Raw genomic sequence first — 27,933 nt, forward strand, 5'->3', positions numbered from 1 at the left:
TTTGGAGAAAAGAAGCCAATTTGTTTCTGAATATAAATAATCCTTATAAAATGTTATTATCATAAGGCTGATGTTAGATTACCACTTAAACTAAAAACTTAGCACCTGAGCACTTAAAAAAAAAAAAAAAGTGTTTATAGTAATTATCACTTAAAATAAGAACTTTGACAAAAAAAAAAGTGGCGTTTGACTTGTACTACAACAAACACTTATTAGTTATTACAAAAACTACTTTTCCAAAACTATTTTTTTTAGAACAAATTAAGTGAATTTTGAGAAACAATTTAAGATAACTTTTTGGCCACTTATAAGTGACACTATTCATAGGTAGGGTCAATTTTGTAGATAAAAGAAAATTTAGCGGTTATTTTATAATTTTAAAAATACATTAGAAGATAATCATATACTATTTTATTATGTCTTATAATATATTAATTATTAATGAAACATAATTCAATTATGGAATGAAGAAGAACCATCAATTAATTCAAAATAATATTAAAAATTAAAAATAATAATTTAATTAATAACATCGTTTTAAAATAAATTAATACGATAATCATATATTAAATATTAATTAAAAATAATAGTTAACATAATTATTAATTAAATTGTTAATTGAAAATTAATCTTATATTACTTTACTATGCATTATAACCTATTAATTATTAATAAAATATAATTAAATTCTGGAATGAATAAAAACCATCTATAAATGTAAATTAACATTAAATAATCTAAAATTTTTAATTTAGTTATTAATATTATTTTTAACATAAATTAATGTGATAACCATATGTTACAAATATAGATTATTAACAAGATTATTGTTAATTAACAAATAATAATATTATATTATTTTTGTTAATGGAGAAATATTTAAATTTTTATTAGAAAATTAATATAATTATCATTTAAATTTAGCTATAAAAATATTAATATTTTTACTTAAAACATATTTAAAAATAACTACATATTACTTTACCATGTATTATGGTATATTAGTTATTATAATTCAATTGTGGATTGAACAAGAACATTTATTAATTTACATTAACATTAAATAAATTAAAATTTTGAATTTAGTTAACAATATTATTTTTATCATAATTTAATATGATAGTAATATGTTACAAATATACATTAATGGCAAGATTATTGTTAATAAAAAATAATAATCTTATATTATTTTTAAAAAATTTTAATTCTAATAATTAAAATAATTAATAATGGAATTTTTAATTAAAAAATATTAATATTTGTAATCTAAAATAAGTTTTAAAATAATCACATAGTACTATATAATAAAAGTAAGTATCCAAATACCACTTATTTTAAACACAACAAAACACCACTTGTAACTTTCAAGACTTTTCCAATTCAGCATGTATTATCAGCACTTATTAAATTTATCACTTTATCTAAAAAGCACTTTTGCATTAGTGGTTTCATACAATCCCTTGGGAGTCATTCTGTATCACTGTCAAAGATTATGAAAACAAAAGCAAAAAACTAAACTAAAAACCAAAAAGGGAAACTAAAAGCTGAAAATCAACAACCTATTTGGTTAAAATTTTTAGAACTAAAACAAATAAAAAACTTGATTAAAAAATAATCATTTTTGTCCTTGAATCAAATAACAACTACAAAAAATAATTAAAATAAAAATAATAAAAACAAAAGTAATATAAATTAATAAAATAATAAAAAATAATTATAACTATTTACTTAATTATTATATTTTAAAATTCACTTTACGGTAACAATCTTATTTTATATGAAAATTGAAACATAGTAAAAATATTTCGTAAATGACTTTTATTATTTTTAATTTTTTTAGTTTTATGGGAATTTTTTATTTTAATAATATTTTTTAAATTCATATGCCCATTTTATTTTACTTTTAACCAAAAAATATGAATAAAATGAATTATTTAATTCAAAAAAATAATTTTGGATACTGATATTCTAGCAACGAGTTGTCAAAACAAATGAAAACAATAAAATACAGTTTTCAATTTTTTCGCAAATAGCTGAAAACCCTCAACATAAATAAAAAACCAGCAACATAAACACGCATGTGTTTCATAATATGTTTTTTTCGGTGTACAGAGTTGAAAACAAAAAACCGAAAACAAAAATGATATCAAATAGGCCCTTAAGTTGTTAGATTGTGGGCCAACAACGTATTCAAGCCTTCAAAACTCCCACCAAATGTGCAACATGATTGCAAGTGTAGAGTTAAACAAACAATGAATAGCACCCATTATTGGGAGCAAACACAATAAAGGCTAGGCAATAAGAGTAGAACCTAGGACCTCTCCTAACAACCATGGCTCTGATATGATATTAGATTAGCCCTTCACCTAAAATCTTAATTTGTTAGATTGTTGATAAACCATGTATATCAAGCTTTAATAGATCATTAAGAAGTACATAACGCCTCCAAAGTATTGGCCCTTAAACAAGTCAAAATAAGGTAAACCCTTAATATACCTTGTCAAAATCTTTGACAACCTTAGCTTCTGGAGAAGAATTTTCCTCATACTCCATCCACAACTCATTTATTTCCTTGGCTGCAATTATAACTAGGATTATGCAACCAAAAAATTGGAACTCATAAAACAATTATAGCTATATAAACAAAAGATAATTCTTCCATTATTATGGAGAGAGAGAAAGAGTATACCCTGTGATCCTCCACCAAGTAAATGGCACATATGGTCTAAGGCTTCCCGTTCTCTTTGACTCTTTTCCAACTTTGGCACTCCATCTGATGGAGTTATATCCCCAACAATGGCTATTAAAGCAATAAAAGTATACAATCAATTCCTCAAACATGGAATTTTGAGAGTATAAACATTATGAGCGAGAAGTATTACAACCTCCTGTATTTTAAACAAAAATAAAATAAAATAAACTAAGAGGACCTCAAAACATGTGTTGAAAATAACATTGTCTCCTCTGATGAAAAATTTTATTATCCCCAACAAAGAACAATGGTGAGTGGGTGGTGGAAGCTACATTGTGAAACCAGAATGCTGTGGAAAAACTGTAGATATTCATTAAAGAAAAAATGGCATCACCAATTTCATGGCTTGGAGATGACAACAGAGCCAAATCATCTTCAAATTCAATCCATCATAAGCCTCTATTTTACAGATTGGTTTATGCTGTATAATGCTCATGCCCGGAATTTTTTTATAGTTCAACAGGCATTGGCTAGTGAGACATAAAAAATGGGACTGCTACTCCATTTTTTTTCCTGCTATGCATATGTGTGTTTTCATTGAGGGTCAAAAAATTTTAGAAAAAGGCCCAATGTGAATCCATCATAAGCCTTTCCCTTTCAGATTGGTTTATGCTGTACAGGAATTTCTTTTATAGTTAAACAGGTATTGGCTAGTGAGACAAAAAAATGGGACTGCTACTTCATTTTTTCTCTGCTAGGCGAATGTGTGCTTTCATTGAGGGTCAAAAATCTTAAAGAAAACAAAAAATCCAATGTCGTCTCGCTAACCGACAAAGATTTGGCTAAGGGCATAGATGAATCTCCCGTTCGCACATTGCAGTGATCAAGCAACCAATAATTAAAATATATGTAGAAAATAAAATAAAAAGGAAAAAAACTCTCACATTCTGCAATGTCATGGACAATTGCCATTTTTATACACCTGAAAACAGCGGCAGGGAAAAAAAATTTATAAAAAAAAAAAAAAAAAGCCCCATCAGCGTGCATTTCATTCATAGAATTAGGAAGCGAGCCTCCATAGAAACAGAAAATATAACTTGTTTCGATCGATGCCGGGCATATCAGAAGCAATAAGAGCCATCAGACCCATGCGGTACATATGATCAGCTACAGACTCCGGATTCTCGACATTCCTCTTCACCCATCCAGCTCTTTTCGTGGTCTGCATCACATTCAAACTAAACAAATAAACACAATCCCGAAAAATAGAAAAATAATAAAAAATAAGTGCAGGAAAATCAAACGAATGAGCTTGATCAAGCACCTTGAGGCGGTGACAGAGAGAGAGGAAATCAATAGCAGGCGCAGAAGTAGGAGAGGACTCGGGGCCATCAACAGAAGGCGAAGGCGAAGACGAAGACTCCATAATCATGCGAGAAACCCTAGAGGCTGGCGAAGCGGGAGTTCTGAAGGATTTGGGCCTCGCTCGAGATGCAGCTAGAGAGGGGAGTGAGAGGAGGCAGGATTTACACAGCACTCGAATCCCACTCCTCATTTTTATTTTCTTTTCTTTTTTATTATTTTTATGTTTTTTGATATCCTCTCCGCTGAATATTTTGTCCTTTTAAAAGGTTATTTATGGCCGTTTGGGCATGGGAGGGGGAACTGAAGGAGAAGAAGATTCGGTATATACGCAAGCTGGACGGTCAAGTCGAGATTTAGCCCCATCCTCCTAGCCTCGTTCCTCTCTTTGAGCTTAGGAAATACTTCGGGAACAAATAGAAGTGGATCTTAGCAAGGGTTGAGCGGGGGCACCCACTAAAATTTTAAAAATTCATGCTATCTTAAAAAGAGGGGAAAAAAGTTACTCATATGAGAGTTGGTTTTTAAAACTATAATGATATCGTATTATCTAACTGCATATTTATTCATTTTAATTCAAAATAGTTTGAACAATAAAGGTGCAATGTCATGGTCAAAAAAATTTAATGACACTCATTTTTATATTCTCAAGATGAATAAATCTAATCAAATGGTTTGGTCATAAGGAAGTCCGGGGCAGATGACATTTCAAAATGAAGGCGGGAAAATTTAGAGGCATTTGCATCCCAAAACACAATTGATATTTTCAACATGGGATCAACATTTCATAAACTGAGGCATTGATATCAAAGATTGAGTTTTCGAGATAGAGTCAGGATGGAGTTCTAGAGTTTTGTTCTCCAATCATACTAGTGTCAAGTTGTCCTGACAAAAAAGGTTGTCATGCTTTTCCTACATAGCATCAAAAATGATAGGAAGCAACATTCATACATATCATCATAACATGCACTCACACATCAATGACATGCATGTTCTCTTGCATGGGTTTTGCATACCCATTTTTTTTCCCGCTCATTCAAGTCTTTATTTTCTAAGAATTCAAATGGTTGAAGTTCTACTTTGGGAAATGGGGCATTTGGTCCTCAGATCCAAGTAGTTCTTGCAAAAATTATTTTCAAATACTAGGGCACCAATCCTCGGATTTAAGTGGTTCTTGCAAAAAAAAATTTCAAATACCGGAGCATCGGTCCTCAAATTCAAGTGGTTCTTACAAAAATATTTTTCAAATACTGGGGCATCGGTCCTCTGATCCAAGTAGTTCTTTCCAAATTATTTTTTGGATCTTAGGGGCATTACGCCTCCAAAATTCAAATGATCACTTTCAAGTTACTTTGACTATCTCGTTTATTCAAGTGGTCACATCCAAATTGTCTTGACTATCTCGTTAATTTGAGTGGTCTCATCCAAGTTGTTTTGACTATCTTAGTAATTCAAGTAGTCCCCTTCCAAGTTTGTTTGACTATTTCGGAGGTGTGTGTTAGCTTTGGTGTATTCCCAAAAGAGGGGATGAATTGGGTATTTAAGAAATTTATCCTTAGGTCAACCAATCTAGCAGCAGCATTACACAAACTTAGGGTCTTTCTATTTAATTATAAACTCAATCAACACATGTACTACTTATAATAAATCAAGCATACAATATACATGTGCTGAAAATAAAAGTGTGAAAAATAAATTTGCGAAAATATAAAGAACACGCACGATATGTTATCCGGGTTCGACCAATTGTGCCTACGTTCCCGCCTTGGCTACACCGGCACAAGGATTCCACTAATGTTCACTTAACGGGTGGAGCTGCACCGGTTATAACCAGGTCAATTCACGGGACTAACATCAACCAACACGCCTTACCAGGATGGCGCACCTAACTTTCCTAACCAGGTCTAAGCCAGTCTGAGACTATTTAACAGGGCTAGCCTCCCTCTTCAGACCCACGCCTGGAATACAATCAATATAAATTTTTCGTACAAATAAACGCTTTTTATACAAGCAGATATGTACCACTACGCACAATATAATCAATGCACCTCAATGATGTAAGAATTATAAGCTCGGTACTCTACGTGTGCAATCAACACTCAGAATAATGACTTTATCTAATCAAGCACAAAAGTGCATATCAAAACAAGATTTAAAACACAATATTTGAATATCACAGTATCAAATCAAGGTTTCAAATATGTTAGCTAGATGATTCAAACAACCTTAATAAGATGTTCTCAATGTACTAACCACAATGGATGTTTGAATGCAAGCTTTGAAAATGATTTTTGCACACAAAAATATAGGCTAAGGTAACTTGCAATGACAATGCAAGAACCATAAGCCACTAAGTCTTCCCACACAAGATTTATCAAATAAAATCGATAGGAAAACATAAAGCTTTACTCTCAATAATAAAAACAATAAGCACAATAAATGAGAGTATGAGCTAATAAGGATTAAGCACAAGCACTCTAAATATACTCACAACACTTGAAAGATCAAGGAAAATGAAGTTCTGGAGTGTTTGGGAGTAGTATAGGCTAAAAAGGGATTTTTGATTTTTAAGAGAAGTTTGGCCCTAATCAATTTGCTAATCCTTGCTAAATATTACAAATGAACATATATATATATATATATATAGGCAAGGAGGTTTGTTTACCATTAAGGACTAAATGGGAATAATTAGAAAAGTTTAAAATAGGTTTACAAAAATTAACCCCATTTACCCTTTTAAAATAATCAGTAAAAATGTTTTAACTCGAGAGGTTCGGGTGCCCGATCTGAGGTTCGGGTGCCCGAACAGACTCAATCACAAAATTATTTTTAAAATATTCAGGTGCCCAAAATTTTGCTCGAGTGGCTGAACCAAAGTCAGTAGCCAAATGTTCGAGGTTTGGGTGCCCGATTCCAAGTTCGCTTAACCGAACCAGCCAATTCGGTCGCCCGAGCCCATTTTGAATGTGATCGATTGGGCGCCCGAGTAGTTGAAAAGGAACTTGACACAAGTTCGAGTGCCTGAGAGAGATACGCTCAATATAGGTTCGGGTGCTCGAAACATGAAATCAACATGTTGACTTGTTCGGTCGCCCGAGCCGTTTTACACGACTTGGGTTCAATCGCCCAAACCCTCTCAACCTTTTCAATTTGAGGTCCATTTTAGCCAAATTTAATTCCCCTGGTATAAATAGTGATGTTGGGGACTTACTTAAGTGATTGTGCAAGACCTAGGGTCTTTTTCAAGGTCGTTTTGTGATAGTCCCAAAAATCCGATGTCGGTCGACTGAAAGGTGCTCCCTAAGGTTTTTCTAAGGTCTTGAGCTTATAATTCCTATATGCATGATATGCATTAAATATTATAGACCTTACCTTTTTCCTATTTACTATTACATACCCGAATTTAATGATAATATAAATTACAACATCAACTAACCTTCAAGGTCTTCAGGCTTCAAGCTTTCATGTGCCATCAAATATGAACTTACTAATAAGAACTTGCACACAAACTTGAAATTCATCAAATATAAAGAGTATTTGTCATTATCAAAAACAGGAATGACCCATAGGGTCAACAATGTGGCATTGATAGTTTCCAAATCCGAATAGTCGCATCCAAGTTATTTTGGTTACCCCAGAAAATATGGTGTAAGGAAATTTTAATTTAATTGCCATAGGGAAGTGGTCTTCTTAAGGAGACACAAAAGCTGCCCTTATTCCACAATCATAAGTGTTTGCTACCTCATCCAGATGCATTTTCTAGTTAGGCATCTCTTTATCCATGATCAAAATGTTCTTATTAGGGAATTCTAACTTCACAGGTTAATTGCTTCCCATTGTGTAGTCGGGTAGATGGTCAGCTACTGATTGCCCATTGACTACCTTACTTGATTTATAGACTATATCGTACTTTTATAGTGGCATGCTCCATCAAGTGATTCTTTCTAACAAGTGGGCTTTTTAAATATGTACTTTAAGGGATCCATTCTAGATACAAGCCAAGTAGTACAGTACAACATGTATTGTTAGAATAAGTAGGCTACCCAAGCAAGAGTGCATTTAAATCGTTCTATCATTGAGTAGTTTGCTTTGTAGGGATTAGACCTCTTTCTGAGATAATAGATGACTTTTTCCCTTGTTTTAGACTCATCATTTTGACAAAGCATGCACCCCATAAACTCCTATAGTACTATTAGATATGGGATCAATGACTTTACAGGTGATGGTGGCATCAATACTGCGAGCTTTTTCAAGTACCTCTTAATTTTATCAACAGACTCCTAACATTCTTTATTCCACGCACCCAAGCTATCTTTTCTAAACAGTTTAAAGATGGGTTCAAATGTGGTATTTAGTTGAGATATGAAATAGGCGATATAATTCAATCTTCCTAGGAACCCACAAACTTGCTTTGGAGTGTAGGATGTTATATTTGTTCAATTGCAGAGATCTTGTCAGGGTCAACCTCTATGCCTTTATGACTTACAACAAATCCTAACAATTCCACAAGGTAGCACCAAATGTACACATGGCAGGATTTGATCTCACCTTGAATTCCATTAACCTTTTGAATAACTTTCCCAAGGCTTACAAATGTTATTCATCATTCTTTGATTTAGCAATTATGTCATCAATATAGACCTTCATTCTCTACACAACATGTCATGAAAAAGGGTCACCATGGCCCTAGCATTCTTTAGTTCAAAGGGCATCGCCTTGTAGCAAAAGGTCCCTCATTGAGTGAGGAAGATAGTCTTTGCCTTATCCTACCCAACCATTTTTATTTTATTATATCCTGAAAACCCATCCATGAATGAGAGCATTTGATGCCTTGTCGTGTTATACAATAAAATATTTATGCGGGAAAGAGGAAAGATGTCCTTGGGACTAGCTTTATTTAAATCTCTATAGTCTAAGAATATCCTTACCTTTCCATCCTTCTTTGGAATAGGAACAATATTGGCTACCCATTATGGGTAGTGTGATATTTCTAAGAAACTAGCATCCAACTGATTCTTCACTTCTTCCTCTATTTTTATTTTCCACTTGAGGTGCATCCTTCTGACCTTTTCCTTGACTGGCTTGCATTCTGGTTGGATAGGAATATGATGCATGACCATATCAGTGTCCAATTAGGCATGTCCTTGTAAGACCATGCAAAGACATCATTGTATTCATGTAGGAGTGCAATGATTTATTCTCTCAATTAAGGGCTCATCTTAGTTCTGATCTTCACATCTTATGATGCTTCATCTGTTCCTATATTTATAATCTATGTGGTTTCTACGTGTGGACTAATCTCATTGTTTCTTGATGTAATAGTTTTATAAATTTATCTAAGTGTTCAATTTCCTCATCACTGACTTCTTGGTTAGGAGAGATACTCTTATTATAATCAATATTAGTTCCTGAGCATCTATAAGGAAGCATTATTTTTTCTCCAAAAAATATTAGAAATAAAAGGATACAAATAAAATAAAGATAATTTAAAGAATAAGTGAAAAGATAATAGGGCAAGCAAAATAAGATTCATTGAATTCAAAGTCAAAAGCTTGTTTACATAAAAAGTGTATCCTTAATGGCCACAAGTCAAACCATTAGGAGAACTATCATCTTATCATGCATACATCGATATAATAGTCGGTCCAATTATCTAGTAGACCACTACAGAAGCCAAGAATGCTTGTCTCATATTCCTCTTGGTCAATCACATTGATAGATGCCTAGTCTTTAATTGGACTAGCTGGTTCATAAAACTAAGAATCTTCTTTTGGGATGGTTTCAAATTCATGGTGGATGGTATGGGAGGGTCTTGGGAATGTGTGATGGATATGAGGAAACATGAGATCGGCTTCATATGGAATTCGGCCTTCTAGCTTAGCTAACCTTCTTTCCCTTCTTAAGGCAAGCTCCTTATCATTGTCCTTTCTAGTGGGTTGGAAGCCTAATTCGAATATGTCCTTATGCCCTTGTAGCACTACTTGTTCCACGATGCCTTGCAAGTGCTTTCTAAGTCCTTTGCCTATCATATAATACTTCTTCAACATCTACTGAGCAATAGCAATACTTAACTTTGCAAACTTCAGCTTTGGCACTTTGGAACTCTTACTAACAAAATTTGCTGATACCATCTCGAAAGCATAGAAATAAAATTGCATTTGAGACATTTTGGCTCTAATATATGACACCATTTTGTTATGAGGGCCCTAATCTTTCCTTCCAATGAACCATGATCAAATGATTGCCCATTATAAACTTTAGCTTTTGGTTCAACTTGGATAGCACTGCCCTTGCTGCATGTATCTATAACCTCTCGAGCAACATGTTGAAAGAAGGTTCTATTTCTAGGACTTGGCAAGTAATGAAGAAGGTACTTGGGCCAATTTCAATATCTAAATTAATTTCTGCTACAACTTCCCTTATTGTCCCATCAAAAGCCCTAACTGCGAAATTGTTTTTCCTTATCAATGTTTTGTTGACTCCTAATCACATCAAGGTAGAATATGGACACACATTAAGGGCTAAGCCATTATCTATCAATACCTTGGATACCACCATCTGACCATGCTTGACTGCAAGATACAAAAGCTGAAATGCCCTCGCTGTTTTGGAGGGATCTCGTCATCCATGAATGTTATGTCATTCACTGCTAAGATAAAGTTGATAAGGGTTTCAAATCGCTTAATTGGGACATCTTGAGGGACATGTGCTTCATTAAATACCTTCAAAAGTGCATTACGATGGTTTTTGGATGCTAATAGTAAATTGAGCACTGATATGCAAGCTAGTGTTTTGTTTAGCTATTCAACTATGTTGTACTAGCTTGTTTTGAGGTGTTGTAAGAAACAGGTGACATCTTCCTCATTAACTTTCCTTTTTTTTTCCCCTTCCTCTTCTTCTCCTATCTCCTTTTTACCTTTTCTCCTTCATTCTAAGTCTTCTAGGGTACAACAACGACCACTTCAGGTCATCTTCCTCAATTTCTACTAAGTTAGAGATATTCAAAACAATTTTTGGGTCTATGTGTAACGACCTACTTATTTTACCACTTTTTTATTATCATAATAAAAACCGTTATAATAAACCTAGCAAATCATAATCAACCTGAACCCGTGGGTACTAGGGATATATGAGAAATACAACACGGAAGCCTAAGCAGCAGGAAACATAAAATCATATACATCTCATATTACCATACAACACAATACCAGAGTTTACTACTTCTATTATATACATCAAGGGCGTCAACCAGTACTAGGGTCGTCACCTTAAAAAAATCCATCTGACCTTAGCAAAAGACTTACCCTTCAGACAGGGTAAAACGACTGAACTCTAATGCTGTGGAGCTTTATCTGCTCTCCTACCCGAGGCTCCTGAAATGTTTATATAAATTGGGGCGAGACACCTCTCAGTAAGGGAAATAAACTAATACCAGTGTGTGACAACATGGGTATTTCCGTGTTATACATATAACAGTATATAAACATTTTTAGTGAAACTGTCTGCATCATATATGGGAAAACATATGTTATCATATCATGATAGAACATACTGGATTTCCATAACATAATTCATTTCATATAATAATAATACAAAAATAACCCTAGAAGGTTAGCTGGCTGGTGTCATTTCTTACCCCCATATGACTGGGTTTTGTGGCCCGAAGGCGGGACCTAACAATGGCTGGCCGACCACTACTAAGTCAAAGTAAATGTCTATAAGTACGATGGGTCTACCAGACTTGGCACGTACACCAAGGGCGCCAACACTTCAATGAACCACGTCGACTATCCATCCTCACGCTGCCCCGTATGACAATGATAACACTAACATCATGATGATCATGATCACATAGTTACGGTACCGTGCTCGTGTAAGCCTAAACCAAGCCAACTAGGTTTTGATAACATATAACACATTTCAAATTGTGATACATTGCTATTTCATTATAATATTAGTCAAATCAATATTATCATATCACATTTCATAGCATAATATGAAAATCTTCGGCCCTTACGCTAGCATTTCATATTTTATTAATCACGACCCATACGTCGTATCACATATCGAATAAAAGCTCGGCCTGTACACCAACATATCATATAAAAGGCTCAGCCCGTACGTCGACATATCATGTAAAAGGCTCAGCCCGTACGCTGGCATATTATGTGAGAACATCCTTGGCCCGTATGCCGGTATATCATATAAAACTCTTGGTCCGTACGCCGGTATACCATATAAAACTTTTGGCTTGTATGCCGAAATATCACAGTAAAACTTTGTGTCATTTAACATTTTCTCAAAAACAATAATTCATAATAAATTCTACTAATGCCACACAAAATGGGTATCACACATATTTAAACATATCATCATTTACAGCAGTATTTTTCCCAAACATAATGCTAATATATATTTATTTTCTTGAAATTAAATGTTGTATGATTATACATATATTTTCATAAAAACAACTAACTTAATTTATTCTCTTACCTAATTTCTGAAGAGCCCCTGCAACAACTAGTCCTGCACCCGCAGGGGTCACCGTTCAACACCCTAAAAACAACATTTCCCAAAATAGAAATTCAGTATTTCTACACGTACTACATTTTCTACAACTGTAGGGAAGGCCAAATACTGAATAAAAGCCTTACCCTGAATTTGGGATGGAATTCAAACTAGCCCCACCAACGATCCACTCCAGCAAATTTGAAGAGAACTCTCCTAGGAGTGTCATGGTGGCCTCAGATCGTCGAATTAGTGAAAATTCGGCCTAGAAACTTAGAGAGAAGGATGGGAAATCGAAGTGGAGAGAGAGAGAATTTGTTTTGGGTTAAAAATCTACATTGAAATCCGGTTTAGGGCTATTTATACACTGGCCTTCGTTGACGAGCCACGTCACCTCATCGACGAGGCCATGAAGGAAGTTCATCGACGAATTTTATTTCTCGTCAATGAAATTCAGAGTTAAAAAATAGTCTCTTGGTATTTTCTCATCGACGAAGTGCACCCTCGTCGATGAGCCCAATATGTCACATCACCGATGAACGCGACATGCTCTACCCCCTTTTTAATTTACTTTTTCTCCCTCATTATTATTTAAATACCATAATTCTTTGGGTCACTACACTATGACTTCTAACTTGTATTTCCATGCCACTACTTGATCAAATAGATATAAAAATAAGACGATAGACGATAGACTTGATGATATAAGGTTTGACCACTGAGGCAAGTATCTGGTCTATATGCACCACTGTTAAGGCATAGGAGATGATAATCAGAGATGAGGCTTGATTGGTTATATCAATAGCATTCACATCAACTTTCTCCTCAAATTTCACCATCTCGATAAAATTAACTGATGAAGCCCTAATCTAGCAGTGGATTAGTTTTGACATTATAGTTTGCCCCTTCACTTACTACTTAAAATTTTAGAATGTTGGTGTCGTTCAAGTCTTGGATATGATGCCTTAAAATGATGTCGTTATCTATTGCATCCCTAGGAGTATTCATGTGGAATTCACATGTCATATTGGGATTAAAGTAACTTGTCTCTAGTTTGGGTCTCATAGGGATGTGTGCTATCTTCCCCTAGGCTACCAACTAGTGATATAGTTCTAACAGAGGAAGGGGTAGAGCACTAAACTCCCTTCTTAGTTTAGGGGTTGTGGTGGTATGATTAGGGTTTGTGATGGGGATCAACATTCCTTGCCCATTTCCCTTGCAGATTTAGTGACATGTGGAAAGCCTCTTGATGTCCACTCCTTTGCCGACAAGATGACACGTGGATGACCTTCCAATGTCCACTTTTGTTCCTAACTATTTTGTAGGTATACATGGGATTTGAAGACTATTGATGCATGGCTTTTATAATGAAAGATTTTATTATTATTTTACTTGGATTTGTATTGGCTTGGACATTTCATTTCAAGATTAGTAGGTGCTTGAAGACTCAAAGTGAAGTGTTGAATCAAGAAGACCCATATGGCCCCCACATGGCTCCAATGGGCCCCACATGGATTTGACTTTCTTTTGGCTTATGTTTTATATTTAATTTGTAATGTTGCAAGACAACCAAGCTTGCAAGTGTGTGTTAGTAAGTTGTGTAATATTTATTATGTTTGTAAGTTGTGTTAGCATTTAGTAGGTTGTCTCCCATGCTTATATGAGAATTGTTAATTTGTTTATTGTCATGTCCCCCATTCTAGCTTAGCTAAGTTAATGTCTTGTCTCCCCCCCCCCCCCCCAATGTTAGCTTATATATCTCTATTGTAAGACCTGAAAATACAGCTAAGTTTGAATATTAAATATTAAAAGGAATTTCCTTTGTTGAGCTTGAAAGCTTGTCCAATCGTTTTGATTGTGTAGTGTGAGGCTATGCGTTCTCTCCAAAGATCAGGTGGTGAGAGACCACTATTCTATCCAACGACTCCATCATCATCTTCCCCACACACCACACGACTACCTTCCATCCAACACCCACACGACCAACCCTTTATACACCCACACGACCATCATCCCTCCACTGCATTGCTACGTTCATCTTGGTGTTTCAAAGCTTCCACGAAGGACTTTGGCATGGTCTAACTTGTGTTGAACAACGTCAAGTCATTCAAATCATTTGATTGGCATTTTCAGCACTTGTGTTTGAATCCTTGCAATATTTTGTGAACCGTTGCTGGTAGATTAAATCACATCTTTGAATAACCCTTTTGAATCCATAGACTGCAACATTGGTACTTGCTAGCTTAAATCTATTGCATGAATATTAGTTTGCTAACATAGAAATTATATTATTGAATCTTTGAAATAACATCTTTTCTGCATTTAACTTGATTCCTTTGTGAAAGACCAGTTGGGACTTATTTTGGAACAGCATCATACACCTTCTCAAAATTCCAACAACATATGAAATATAAGATAATTTATGGTGTTTATGTCGAGATAATTAAATTTTTAATTTCAAGTGTTTTGAGTGCATATGTTTGTGTGAGGGTTGAACCATAGGATTATGTAATAACCCGAGAAAAAAAATATTAAAAAATTTTATTAATTAATTAAAAAATTTAAATTAAAAGTAATTATTGATTGGTTAATTAATTAAACATTATTAAATTATTTAATTAAATAAACAAATAAAAGGAATAAAAAATTAAATTAAAATTATTTATTATTAATCAATTAATTAATTAAGTATTGTAAAATTTGATTTGTTGAATAAATAATATGATATATATATATATATATAATATAATATTACTATTATATATGATTAAGTAAGTAAAGGGAAAAAAAAATATAAAGAAAACTTACCTAAGAAGGAACCTGCGTCTCTGTCAGCCTCTCTGTATTCTCTCCGTCACTCCTTCGCCATCCTTCTCTCTCTCCTCAATTTTGTCAGCCTAATGAGCACCAATCGAAAAACGGAAGGTATTGTTGGGTTCCTAACTCCGCTATCGACATTTCTACTGGAGCGGATTTATCATGGGAGCGGCGTAGGCACCATTCCTAAGGAAAAGTATATTTCCTATAAATCCTTAATTTCTCCTTAAATATGCCGTTAAATCGACGATTAGGCACCACCCGAACCCTTAAACCCGGTCTCATGCGTTAAACCTAATAAAAATCTGATAAACCATGGTGCTACTATTCCATTCATTTACCTGATAATCCACATATTAATATCATGTACGCAATGGAAAACATAACTATGATCCTCAATTAATAATACCAGAGTTTACTATTCTTATCCATAATCGAAATTAACTATTCACCACCTGTAATCACATATATACATGTCTTCAAAACAGAATCCACAAATACCAGTATTCACAACTATTCATCTATCTGAAGACATCAATACATAAAACATAAAATATACATCTCAAAATTAACATAAAAATATACCTTTTCTCTTTCTATTTCCAAAAAATGCTATAAAACCTTGAGCTCTCTAAATTCGATCTCGAGGAAATCTTGAAAAAGATAAATTCATATTTAGGTGAGACACATCTCAGTAAGGGAAGAAACGATATATTAAAATAGCGTGTGGCTAACATGAGTTTATATAATAACATAATCTTTAACATTTGAAAATCGTTGACATGATTTCTGGAATCATTCTCTGAACCTAATCAATCACATGCAAATGATTTAACTCACGAGATTACCTAAGGATAGGGGTGATTACCCGGCCATACAAGTATCACCCCTCTGCTCTGATATATTTGACAACCCAAGGGTCGCTACTGAAGCATACTAGAGCACTCACCTTACTCAGTAAGTCCTCAAGTATTAAATTAATCTCATACTCACACAGTTCAAACAAAAGTTTACCGGCGAATACCCCTAGGATAGGGAAATCTACCCTTCCATACAAGTAGGTTCCCTCTGCCCTAGTGCATTATGCAACTACTGCTACATCTGATACAACTAGCGCACTCGTCTTTCTCAGTAAGCCCTCAAGCAAAGAGTACGCCCCACCCAATCGTAACATGTTCTACGAGCATAGATACTTCTAATATCACAATACATCTCTTTCTATCATTATTCAACCATTCACCTATGTTCATGTTCATAACTTTAACATTCCATTTCATTTCACTTTAAGTGACTCTTTCCCATTTTACATTGTTCACATTTCACACTTCATTTCCGTTTCATTTATTTTCTTTTTCATTTCATTACATACCTAGCATCTTTTAGCTGTTTTACTTAACATCTTTTAGCTGTTTTACCCAACATCTTTCAGCTGTTTTACCCAATATTTTCAACTGTTTTACCCAACATCTTTTAGTTGTTTTACCTAACATTTTTCAGATGTTTTACCCAGTATTTTTCACTTGTTTTACACAGCATTTTTCAACTGTTTCACCCAATATCTTTTAGTTGTTTTACCCAACATCTTTCAGCTAATTACCTAGTTGCATTAACACACACAAGCAGTATAGTTCATATCATATTTTATTCTCAATGCATTACTTACTTAACTTGCATCTCATACATTTAACATATATTTACATAGAATTTACATTTACTTATGCGACATAATTTAGCAATAAAATTTATACACTGCCTGTAAAATAAGCCAACCAACATTTAACGTTTATATACCAAAAATACCTTTCAATTTTTACATAATTATCCTGAAAATATTTTCCACTTTCATTAGTTCATTTTTGCATATACGTATCTAATAAACAACCCTAAGCTCGGAAAAACATAATTTAAATGATTAGCATTTTAAACCTATACCGAAACATATACACATATATATAACATAATTCATTTCCATTAAATTCATAAAATTTTGGTTTAATATATATTTTTTTCCTTACTTGGTTTCTTGAACTACGCCAACAAGGACCTCGAAAAAATACCTGTGGTGCTCACCTAAGCCCTGAAATAAAAATCCTAATTCCATTAAATTCATCCTAAATAAAATATTATTTTAATATTTCCTACGGCCATAAATTCCAAATAAATGGTTATACCCTCAACTATAACCAATTTACCAAAATTTCCAAATCTCACTATCGCTTTAGAGTGGGGCCTAGAAAACCCCAATTAGAAATTTACTCTAACCAAAATGACAACGATCACAACTAGGACCCCGTGGTGGTGCTTGATCGTCGATTTAACGGCATATTTAAGGAGAAATTAAGAATTTAGAGGAAATATACATTTCTCCAGGAGTGGTACCTATGCCGCTCCTACAACTAACTGCTCCAATAGAAATGTCGGTGGTGGAGTTAGGAACCCAACGATACCTTCCATTTTTCAATCGGCGCTCGTTAGGCTGATGAAATTGAGAAGAGAGAGGAGGATGACAGAGAGAGTACAGAGAGGCTGAGAGAGACTCAAGTTCCTTCTCAGGTAAGTTTTCTTTATATTTTTCTTTTCTTTTTTTTTTTCCTTTACTTACTTAATCATATATAATAATAATATTTATTGAATCAGGTGTAATCCCAAATGGGGGGTGAATTGGATATTAAAAATAAGTTAAGCCACTTAATTTCCTTTTACACACTTCTTATAAATTTACCAACTACTTATTGTTGCTCAATTATGTATGTGTGTGGCAATCCTATCTATGCATGCAATATACTCAATTTAAATACAACGCAGAAAATAAAGAGTAGAGGGAAGAGAGAAGACAAACACGATTTTACGAGGTTCAGCCGACTTGGCCTACGTCCTCTCCTTGAGCAACCACTCAAGGATTCACTAAAAACCCTACTCCTTAAAGTGGGACGGAGCTTCCCTTACAAACCGCTGCTTACAAGGGGTACAAATCCCTCCTTATCCACTGCTCACAAGAGGTACAACTTCCTCCTCACACCCGGTTCACAACCCGAACTGTGTTTACAATGAAATCTGAAAATAACACTCAAAACAATGCTTCTAAAAAAAGCTTGTGAGTACAATCCAATTTCCTAACACATTAATAAATGATATAACTTGAAGCTCGTGAATGTATGAAAACGATAAACTCGTTTTATGTATGATATTCTTGAATACACAAATCCCTATTTAATCAAAACTCCCAAGTGAAAATATATTTGGAATGCTTTGGAGTCAACTAGGGTTTTTGATTCACTTTGTAAAGATGCACAAGTATATTTGAAGCAAACTAGTTAGCAAAAAAGAAAACTTTGTCTTAAAGACAAACACAATAAACTCACAAAGTTTCTTTCAAAGTTCAATCTTTCCACCAAACTAGATTTTTCAATAAAAAGACCCTAAATATATATATATATATATATATATATATATATATATATATATGTTTATATACTCTTGATTCCAACAATCAATGAACCAAGCTAACAAGACTTTCATTTTTTTTTTTTACAAAAATCAATTTTTATATGTGTATGCACACTCAAGATAAAAAAGAAACTTTCTAAAGATACTCAAGAAAACATAAGATGTGATGAGAGGTTCTTGATAAATAAAAACTTGAAAGATCAAACCTCACTAGACGATTGAGGTACAGTTGAAAAAGATAATGAAACCCCTTTGATTTTCCGAAGAGATTTTCCTAATGAAGATGAAAGGAGTGCAGAAAATCAGCTCTAGGGTTGAGTCTTGCAATCGGATGTATATTTTTCTTGTTGTGTGTCTTAGCTTTCTTCTAGGGTTTAGACATTTAGTATATATAGTAAATGACCCCTATAATTGATCTCAGCTGTTGGATCCATCAGATGGCTCGCGAGTTCACTTAATAAAAATCTGGTTTTTAGCAGTCCCGTAACTTCAGGCGCCTAAGGGTAAAGGTCCAGGCGACCGAAGTTCCTTAAGCATTGAAAAATCACGTTGGAATACAGGGTCAGGCAGGCGACCGAAGTGGTGACTTCAGGCGCCTGAGGTTCCAAGGTCGGGCGACCGAAGAACCTCGGCCAGGTTCTATCTTCTCCATTTAATTTTTCAGGCTACTGAACTTAATCTTCAAGCAACCAAAGAAATTCTTCAGGCGCCTGAGGTTTGAGTTCAGGCGACCGAAGTCCCCATTTTCTCAAATTTTCTATAAATCTGCTTGGCTCCTTTTCTTAAGTCTTTCATAAAACATATTTTTCATGATTTTGAAAACATTTCAAGGTCCATGAGAGTTTCCTAATGATGTACATGAAATGCATGAATCCTAAAACCATTCTAAGCTATAATGAGCTTCAAATTAAATCATACGAAAATGTAAGTACATGAGTTCTAAATACCCTTTCCCAATATATTCTTGAACTTTGCCGCTTGCATCTTGATTCTCGTACTTTTTGAGTTTCATGGTTCTTACCAAGATTTGTTAACTTTCCGTGCATGCTTAGTGTAAATCTGTTCACAAACTCAATGCACAGATCAAATATCAAGTGATTTGTCATTATCAAAACAAGATTGGACTCGTAGAGTCAACAATATTTTATATATATATATATATATATATCATATTATTTATTCAACAAATCAAATTTAACAATACTTAATTAATTAATTAATTAATAATAAATAATTTTAATTTAATTTTTTATTCCTTTTATTTGTTTATTTAATTAATTAATTTAATAATGTTTAATTAATTAACTAATGAATAATTACTCTTAATTTGAATTTTTTAAATTAATTAATAATTTTTTTAATTATTTTTTTTTTTCGAGTTGTTACAGTTAGGTCGATCCATCCCATCCTACGTCATCTTGGTATCAGAGCCTAGGTCGAATTAGGCGAACCCTCTAAGTCCCAACATCTTCATTTTCATGCCGCCAAATTGATGTGCAATTTTCTCTACCAAAAACTTCCCATCTTCAAATAGATTAAACACAAAAGTTGTGGGGAATTTTCTTATCTTTCTTTTGATACCAAGATCAACCTATTTGGAGTTCTTTAGAAAAAAGTTATGCTTCAAATACTGAAGAGCGTTCGCGGGTGAAATTGCCCATCCATTAGCAGCTTGTAGGATTTCAGTATTGTCTAAAACCGTCAATGGATTAGCCTTGTATAGCTTACCCAGATTTTGACTTTTGGCTATTTGGAACTTAGTTAGGTTAGGTTTACACTTGACCCTACTTTGTGTAACTAAACACCATTCCAAAAGACCGCCCTAGTGTTGTCGGAATCCTTCCCCAATCCCTAAGATGTCTACTCAAGTCGAGAATACTTATCTAGGTCATAGAACTAATGTTGATAGAGAAACCTCAATAGATGAGCTTCAAGATCAAGTATGTGACTTGAATCAAGGGCTAATTGAGACCCACTAAAGACCATATAGGTTGGAAGTCCATCTAGTCCATAACCCACCTTAGGACAGTTTAAAGCCGCACATTGAGCGAGGTAATGATGATGAGCAACCTAGAGAACTTAAGGAGGATCAAGTATATGTTCCTGAAATTGTACCTAGTGAGGATGAGTTGTTAAGTGAGCCAGATATGACTAGTCCCAATGATCAAGAGGATTGGCATCGCACTTCTATTTTCCATACTTACATTAAGTGTGGGAGTAAAAGTTGCAAAATGATCATAGATGGGGGAAATTGCATGAATGTAATTTCAAAATCAGTTTCATAAAAATTGAATTTGAAAGTTGAGACACACCCACAACCATATAAGGTAGCTTGGGTTGATGTCACTACCATGCCCGTGATCCATAGATGTCTAATTCCCATTAAGATTGGTGATTATAAGGACAATATTTGGTGTGATGTCCTTCCCATGAACGTTGCCCATATTTTTTTAGGATGACCGTGGTTGTATGATTTGGATGTCTCAGATAACGGACATACCAGCACTTAATCATTTAGGTGTAATGGCAAACGAATTATTTTGAGTCCACTAGAGCCGAAATGTGAGAAAAAGAATAAGGAAAAGACACAAACTAGTGGAGAATAATTGAATATCATAAGTAAAAATAAATTTGAGTCGTAGAGTCAAGATACTCAGGCAGTGAATGTGGTTATTTTTAAGGAGACTGAAGCACCCGTTCTTGGAGCATAAGACACAACTAGTAGTATCACCTATACTTTCCAAATTTGAGAATGTTATCTCTAAGCCACCTAGTATAGTAGTGTCACCTATACTGCCTCTACTTTGCTTGAGTCTACTGATATTCCTTTCTTGGACACCATATGTCCTAGAAATGCAGCCTGTTCTAGCCAGAATTTGCATTTATTGAATTTAGCAAATAACATCTTCTCTCTGAGTACCTGAAGTACTACCTTGAAATGAGTCTCATGTTCTGTAGATTTCCTTAAATAAATCAGGATGTCATCAATGAACACCACCACAAACTAGTCTAAGTATGCGTGGAACACCCTATTCATCAGGTCCATAAATGTTGTAGGTGCATTCGTTAAACTAAAGAGCATAACCAAAAAATCATAATGGCCATACTGGGTTTGAAAGGTTGTCTTTGACACGTCCTCTAACTTCACTTTCAACTGATGATACCCGGATCGCAGATCGATCTTAGAGAAAACCTGAGTACCCTTCAACTGGTCAAAAAGGTCGTCAATATGCGGTAATGGGTATTTATTCTTTACGATTACCTTGTTAATCTCCCTGTAGTCGATGCACATCCTCATCGAACCATCTTTCTTCTTCACGAACAATACCGGCGCTCCCCAGGGTGATACGCTCGGTCTGATAAAACCATTATCCAAAAGTTCCTGGAGTTGCTCCTTTAGCTCTTTTGGTTCAGTCGGAGTCATTCGGTACAGAACCTTGGAAATTAGCGCCATCCCTGGAGTCAAGTCAAAGGTGAACTCTACTTCATGGTCAAGAGGTAATCCCTGTAAGTCCTCCAGAAACAATTCCAAGAACTCCCTTATCACTGGGATATCCTCCATTTTTTGTCCTTCCTTTAGTGCTTCTTTCACATATGCAAGGTACCCCTGACAGCCCTTTTGGAGAAATCTCCGTGCCTAAATCGCCAAAAGGATCTGTGGTGCAGAGCGCACACACGACCCTATAAATCTAAACTCCTGCTCCCTTTAAGGTCTAAATACTACCTCATTCCTATAACAGTCTATGCTTGTGTAACTGGATGCTAGCCAATCCAACCCTAGAATAACGTCAAATCCATGCATATCGAATATGATTAGACTAGCAGGCAGCTTTCTCCCCTAAATCTCCACTGGATAGTCCCTAACCACTTTACTGCATACAACAACTGACCTTGCCGGCGTGGCCACACTTAACTCAACTTCTAATGGTTGTGTCTCTATTTCACATACTTTAACAAACCTCCTAGATACAAATGAGTGGGTTGCACCTGAATCAACAAGCATAACAACTTTATGTGAAAACACATAAATGAAACCTGTAACAACATCTCCTGTGTGCTTGGCGTCACCCGGCGTCATAAAATACACCCGTGTCTAGGTTGTATTCCCCTGGTGACCCCCTCGATGTGCTTGGTTCCCTTTCCCATACTGCTATAACTGAGGTGGGTACTTTAGCGTCGCACGACAGTCCCGCACCTGATGCCCTGCTGCTCCACATCGGTAGCAAACAACTCTTCTAACGCTACACTCGCCTAGATGATTCTTATTGCATATGGGATAAGTGGCACTCAGAGAGCTCCCCTAAGAGGCTCGAGATCCTGACTCCTGTCCCTGACTCGTAAAATTACTAGGCCTCTTCCATGTACTTTGACTAGAGCTAAATTGAGACCCATGAGATAAGGGCCTCTTCTTCTGGTTTGTCTCTCTCTCCTCTTCCTGAATACTAGCCTCTACCACCATAGCCTGTCCACCAACTCAGTAAAGCTCTGGACTAATAACGCCGCCACCTGCACATGTATTGTATGTCTCAGCCCTCTCTCAAACACCCGAGTCTTCTTAGGCTCATTTGGGACCATATGTGGAGCAATTTGGGATAGCTCCACAAATCGAGCCGCATATTGTTGAACGGTCATGGATCCCTAGGTTAGGCATAAGAACTCCTCTACCTTTATCTCCCGAGTGGAAATAGGGAAATATCAGCTGAATAAGATCTCCCTGAAACAGCTCTAGGTAACACATACATACCCTGGATGCTACTTCTCCACCAGCCTAGCCGATCTCCACCACCTTTTTGCCTCCCCCAATAGTATGAAGGTGGCAAATCGGACCTTCTACTCCTCTGTGCATTCTAGCACATCCAACAATTTCTCAATCTCCTAAATCTAGTCTTCCACCGCAATCGAGTTTGGTCCTACCGAGAACGTCGGCAGATTCATCTAAGAAAACTGTTGGAATGTGTAGCCTCTATTAGCCACTGGTTGACTCCATTCTTGAGAATCCCTCCTAGATTCTTTCCTAGCCTACCGTGCTTTACTGCGCAGCATTATCTAAGCCTCAACATCATCATCGTTGGAGGTATTTACATGATTGTCCCCTCCTGTCATAACTTCCTTTCCCCTGGGATTCATCCTGAAGATTGGATAGAACACGACTTAGAAATTCCACATTTATCCCCGTCAATGCAAATATGGAATGACTAAATAACATAACATATGAATTTGCAGTTAAAGGAAAATCATTTATACACTTCAACTACAGAACTACCAATGTAATGACCTGCTTTTTTTTTTTCCTCACACACATAAATATCATTCTTAATAATAACCCTGATACCAATATAGCAAAATCAACTTGAACCCGTGGGTGACGGGGATACATTTATCATATGCAGCAAACACCTAAGCAGCGAAAAATATAAATTACATCCATAACAAATAGTACTAGAGTTTTACTACATTCCATGACATTTCTTTAAATATAAATATACAATCCTCCAAAAGAACAAAAGGAAAAACTAGGATCATAATCCAAAAACCATATGACCCTAGCTTAGTAACTCACCCTCCTACCGAGGTAGTATGAACTGCCTCTATTGATGTGGAACTCAGTCCGCCTATCTATCTGGATTCCCTGAAACGTTTTGTAAGCTGGGGTGAGACACCTTTCAATAAAAGAAATAAACTAATATCGGTTGTGTGGCGATATGAGTATATTCGTACTATAATAAATAAAAAATACATAATACTTGTCTAGATAAAAACTAGTGATATAATACTGGATAAAACATACATAATCATGATCATGTTAAATCATACTGAATTACAATTATAATAAAATCATCTACTATAACTGATAATACTAAATTATTACCTAGGATGGATAGCTAACTGATGTCATGTATTACCTCCCATGATTGGGTTGTGTAACCCGAAGACGGGACCTGACAATAGCTGGCTGACCACTACCAAGTGAAATGTGTCTATAAGTACGATGGGCCCGCCCCACTCTGGTCCAGACTATCAGGGGGACGTCTACAACACTACACTGAAGCCACATCGACTATCCACCTCCTACACTCTTTACTGGCAAGTGTGGTAGCACTAGTCTAAACTAAACTCAATAGTTACGGTACTGAGCCCTAAATACTGATCTGAACTAAACCATCTGGGTTCTGATAGCATATAATATGTTTACATATACTGATTTAACATGAAACTAGATTGATAGCATTTTTTTCTGAATTCTGACATATCATACATAATCATGGCCTTGCACCGAATAACATACATAATTACGACCTTGCACCGGCTATCAATCACGACCTTGTGCCGAGGATATTATAAAATACTGAACTAAAATTTATATTGTTTATCATAAAATTCTAAAACCATAATTTCCTGTATTATTTATGGTTTTCTTGAAAAACTATTGTAAACATGCTTTTACTGAAAATTTGACATAACATAATATTCGTAAAATGATACTTATGCCACACAAATTTAAATAGTATTGAAACTGAATATCTAAGCTGAATATATTTCTATTTAAACATTTTAAAACCGTTTTCCTGTTCAATAACAGTATTCCCAAATATTATGATATAACATATATAATTACTATAAATACATGCTGTTTAAAAATAATAATTTTTCATAAATATAAACTGACTTAATTTATCCTCTTACTTGGCTACTGAAAAGCCCATGAATTTAACTAAATCTACATCTGTGGTGTTCCCAGCTCAACACCCTAAAATTCACATTTTTCCCGAAAACTTCAATATTATCTTACCCTACATATTTTCTTTAGTTTAGAAACACCAAAAACCTAATAAAACTTAAATTAACTAACTTACCCAAATTTTGGGATGATTCCCAAACTTCCCAAATCGAATTTTTGCTTTAGTTATGCTATAGAGAATCTCCCCAGGATCATCGTGGTAGCTTTTGAAAGTCAAATCGGGAAGAAGCGGAGCCGGAAACATAGAGAGAAGTGAGAGAAACCGTGTAGAAAGAGAAAGAAATTGATAAAAAATGAAATTATTTTCGCTAAAATCGGTATTGGGGCTATATGTAGAGTGCTATCCACGTGGCCCTATCGACAAGACACGTCACCTCGTCGACGAGTCAATGATGAGAGTTTGTTGACGAACACCTTATCCTCGTTGACGAGTTTCAGGCTTTTGAAAACAATCATCTTGGTAATTTCTCGTTGAAGAGACACACGTCCCCATCGACGAGCCCAAGAGCCCTGCTCGTCGACAAACACTTCTACACTTGTCGACGAGACCCTACTGAAACCCCTTTTTAAAAATTTCCTTTCTTTCCTCTCCTTTCATTGTCTAATTGATATAATTCATTAGGTCTCTACAGCCAAGAGACGGGTCCCTAATCATAACGCTGACACTACATACATACTTTTCCATCCTATCATTCCCAACCTAAATTTTCGAGCCCCAGTCCTTCAATCTAGAACCAAAACCATCGATGGATTTACTATGATTTTTTTGAAATCGTCATTCTAGGAAAAGCATAGAAGACCATCAAAAGATCATCGTCCTAGAACTCCCAAACTAAAGTCCAACCTAACTTACCCATTCTTATCCTTAACTTATCTCAACCTATACTCTAGTAATTATCACTGACAAAGTCTGCATAACCTTCCAAACCTAGGCTCTGATACCATCCGTAACACCCTGACTCGCCACGTGGGCTCGAGGTGCTACTAAAGTGACATCTGCGTACCTGATATGATAATCGTTTAACAATAATACAGCAGAAGTAATGAAACATTCTCCACACATACATTACCGGTGTAGAGACCCGAAGAAATTATAATAATTAAATAATAAGCGAAAGAAAAGAGAAAGGTAAATTGTAATTTGGAATTCAAACAGGGTCTCGTCGACGAACACAACACGTTCATCGATAAACACACTTGATGGGATCATCGATGGGGACACATGTCTCGTCGACGAGAAGATACCGAAAGACTATTTTCAGCTCTGAATTTCGTCAACGAGGAATAAGCATTCGTTGACGAACTCCCTTCGTGGCCTCGTCGACAAAGTGATGTGGCTCGTCAATGAGGGCAGGAGTATAACTAGCCCTAAACTTGGATTAAGTGCAGATTTTTAAGCCAAAACATTTTTGCTCTCTCTCTCTCTCCTATTCGTCCCCTCTCCCTTCTCTCTAAGATTTTGGGTCCATTCTTTGCCGCATCGACGATCCGAAGCCGCCACACTACTCTTGAGGAAGTTCTCTTCAAGTCTGTCGAAGTAGATCGTTGGTGGGGCTAACTTGGACTCCATCCCAAGTTAATAGTAAGACTTTTTATTTAGTATTTAGCTTTCCTATAGTTATAGAAAATGTAGTACTTGAAAAAATACTGAAGTTTTATTCAGGGCAATGCTATTTTCAAGGTGTTAAATAGGGAACCATGCGGGTGTAGGACCAGTGGTTTTAGGGGCTTTCTAGTAGTTAGGTAAGGGAGTAAACTAGAGTAGTGATTTTTAATGAAAATTGTTATTATTTAATAGCAGATTTATTTTCAGGAAACATGTATTATGTATGAATATGTTTGGGAAAATACTGTTGTTACACAGAAGTATATTTTTAGTATGAAATGTCAAGAAATGTGATTTCATAACAAAATTCATGATTTTATTCAATTTGTGGCCATGAATATTATTTTATGCATATTGTATTATGTTAAGTCAATTTTATGGAAAAAACATGTTTATAGTTATTTTTAGGAATGATATGATAAAATAGGAAATTATGATTTTAGAATATATGATAAACAATACTTATGCTCAGTTCAGTATTTATGATATATTAGGCACAATGCTGTGATTGATAGTCGGCGCAAGGTTACAGTCATGCATGTTATTCGATGCAAGGTCGCAGTTATGAATGTATTCGACACAAGGCCGTAATTATTTATGTTATTATATAATTTAGAAAATGCTATCAATTTATTTATGTTCAAATAGTATATTATCATGTACTATATGTTATTAGGAGCACGGTACTATAGCTATACAATTTAGTTCAGTTCAGACTTGTGCTAACTGCCCCTCTAGTAGAGGGGGTGGGAGATAGATAGT

General features: G+C 35.1%; 1 protein-coding gene across 1 annotated transcript in view; it reads right to left on the minus strand.

The window, feature by feature from the left end:
• Positions 1-4,450, minus strand: part of LOC131157036 (uncharacterized) — a 28,831-nt gene extending 24,381 nt beyond the window's left edge. Inside the window, exons 1-5 of the mRNA XM_058110879.1 lie at positions 4,017-4,450; positions 3,790-3,914; positions 3,637-3,674; positions 2,690-2,800; positions 2,497-2,576 (exon numbers count right to left, since the gene is read on the minus strand). Of these exons, the coding sequence (XP_057966862.1) occupies positions 2,497-2,576; positions 2,690-2,800; positions 3,637-3,674; positions 3,790-3,914; positions 4,017-4,247 (585 nt within the window). The 5' untranslated portion in view covers positions 4,248-4,450. The remainder of the gene's footprint in view (positions 1-2,496; positions 2,577-2,689; positions 2,801-3,636; positions 3,675-3,789; positions 3,915-4,016) is intronic.
• Between the last annotated feature and the right edge of the window lie 23,483 nt (positions 4,451-27,933).

The sequence above is a fragment of the Malania oleifera genome, chromosome 6, assembly GCF_029873635.1.
Source record: "Malania oleifera isolate guangnan ecotype guangnan chromosome 6, ASM2987363v1, whole genome shotgun sequence".
Classification (NCBI taxonomy): domain Eukaryota; kingdom Viridiplantae; phylum Streptophyta; class Magnoliopsida; order Santalales; family Ximeniaceae; genus Malania; species Malania oleifera.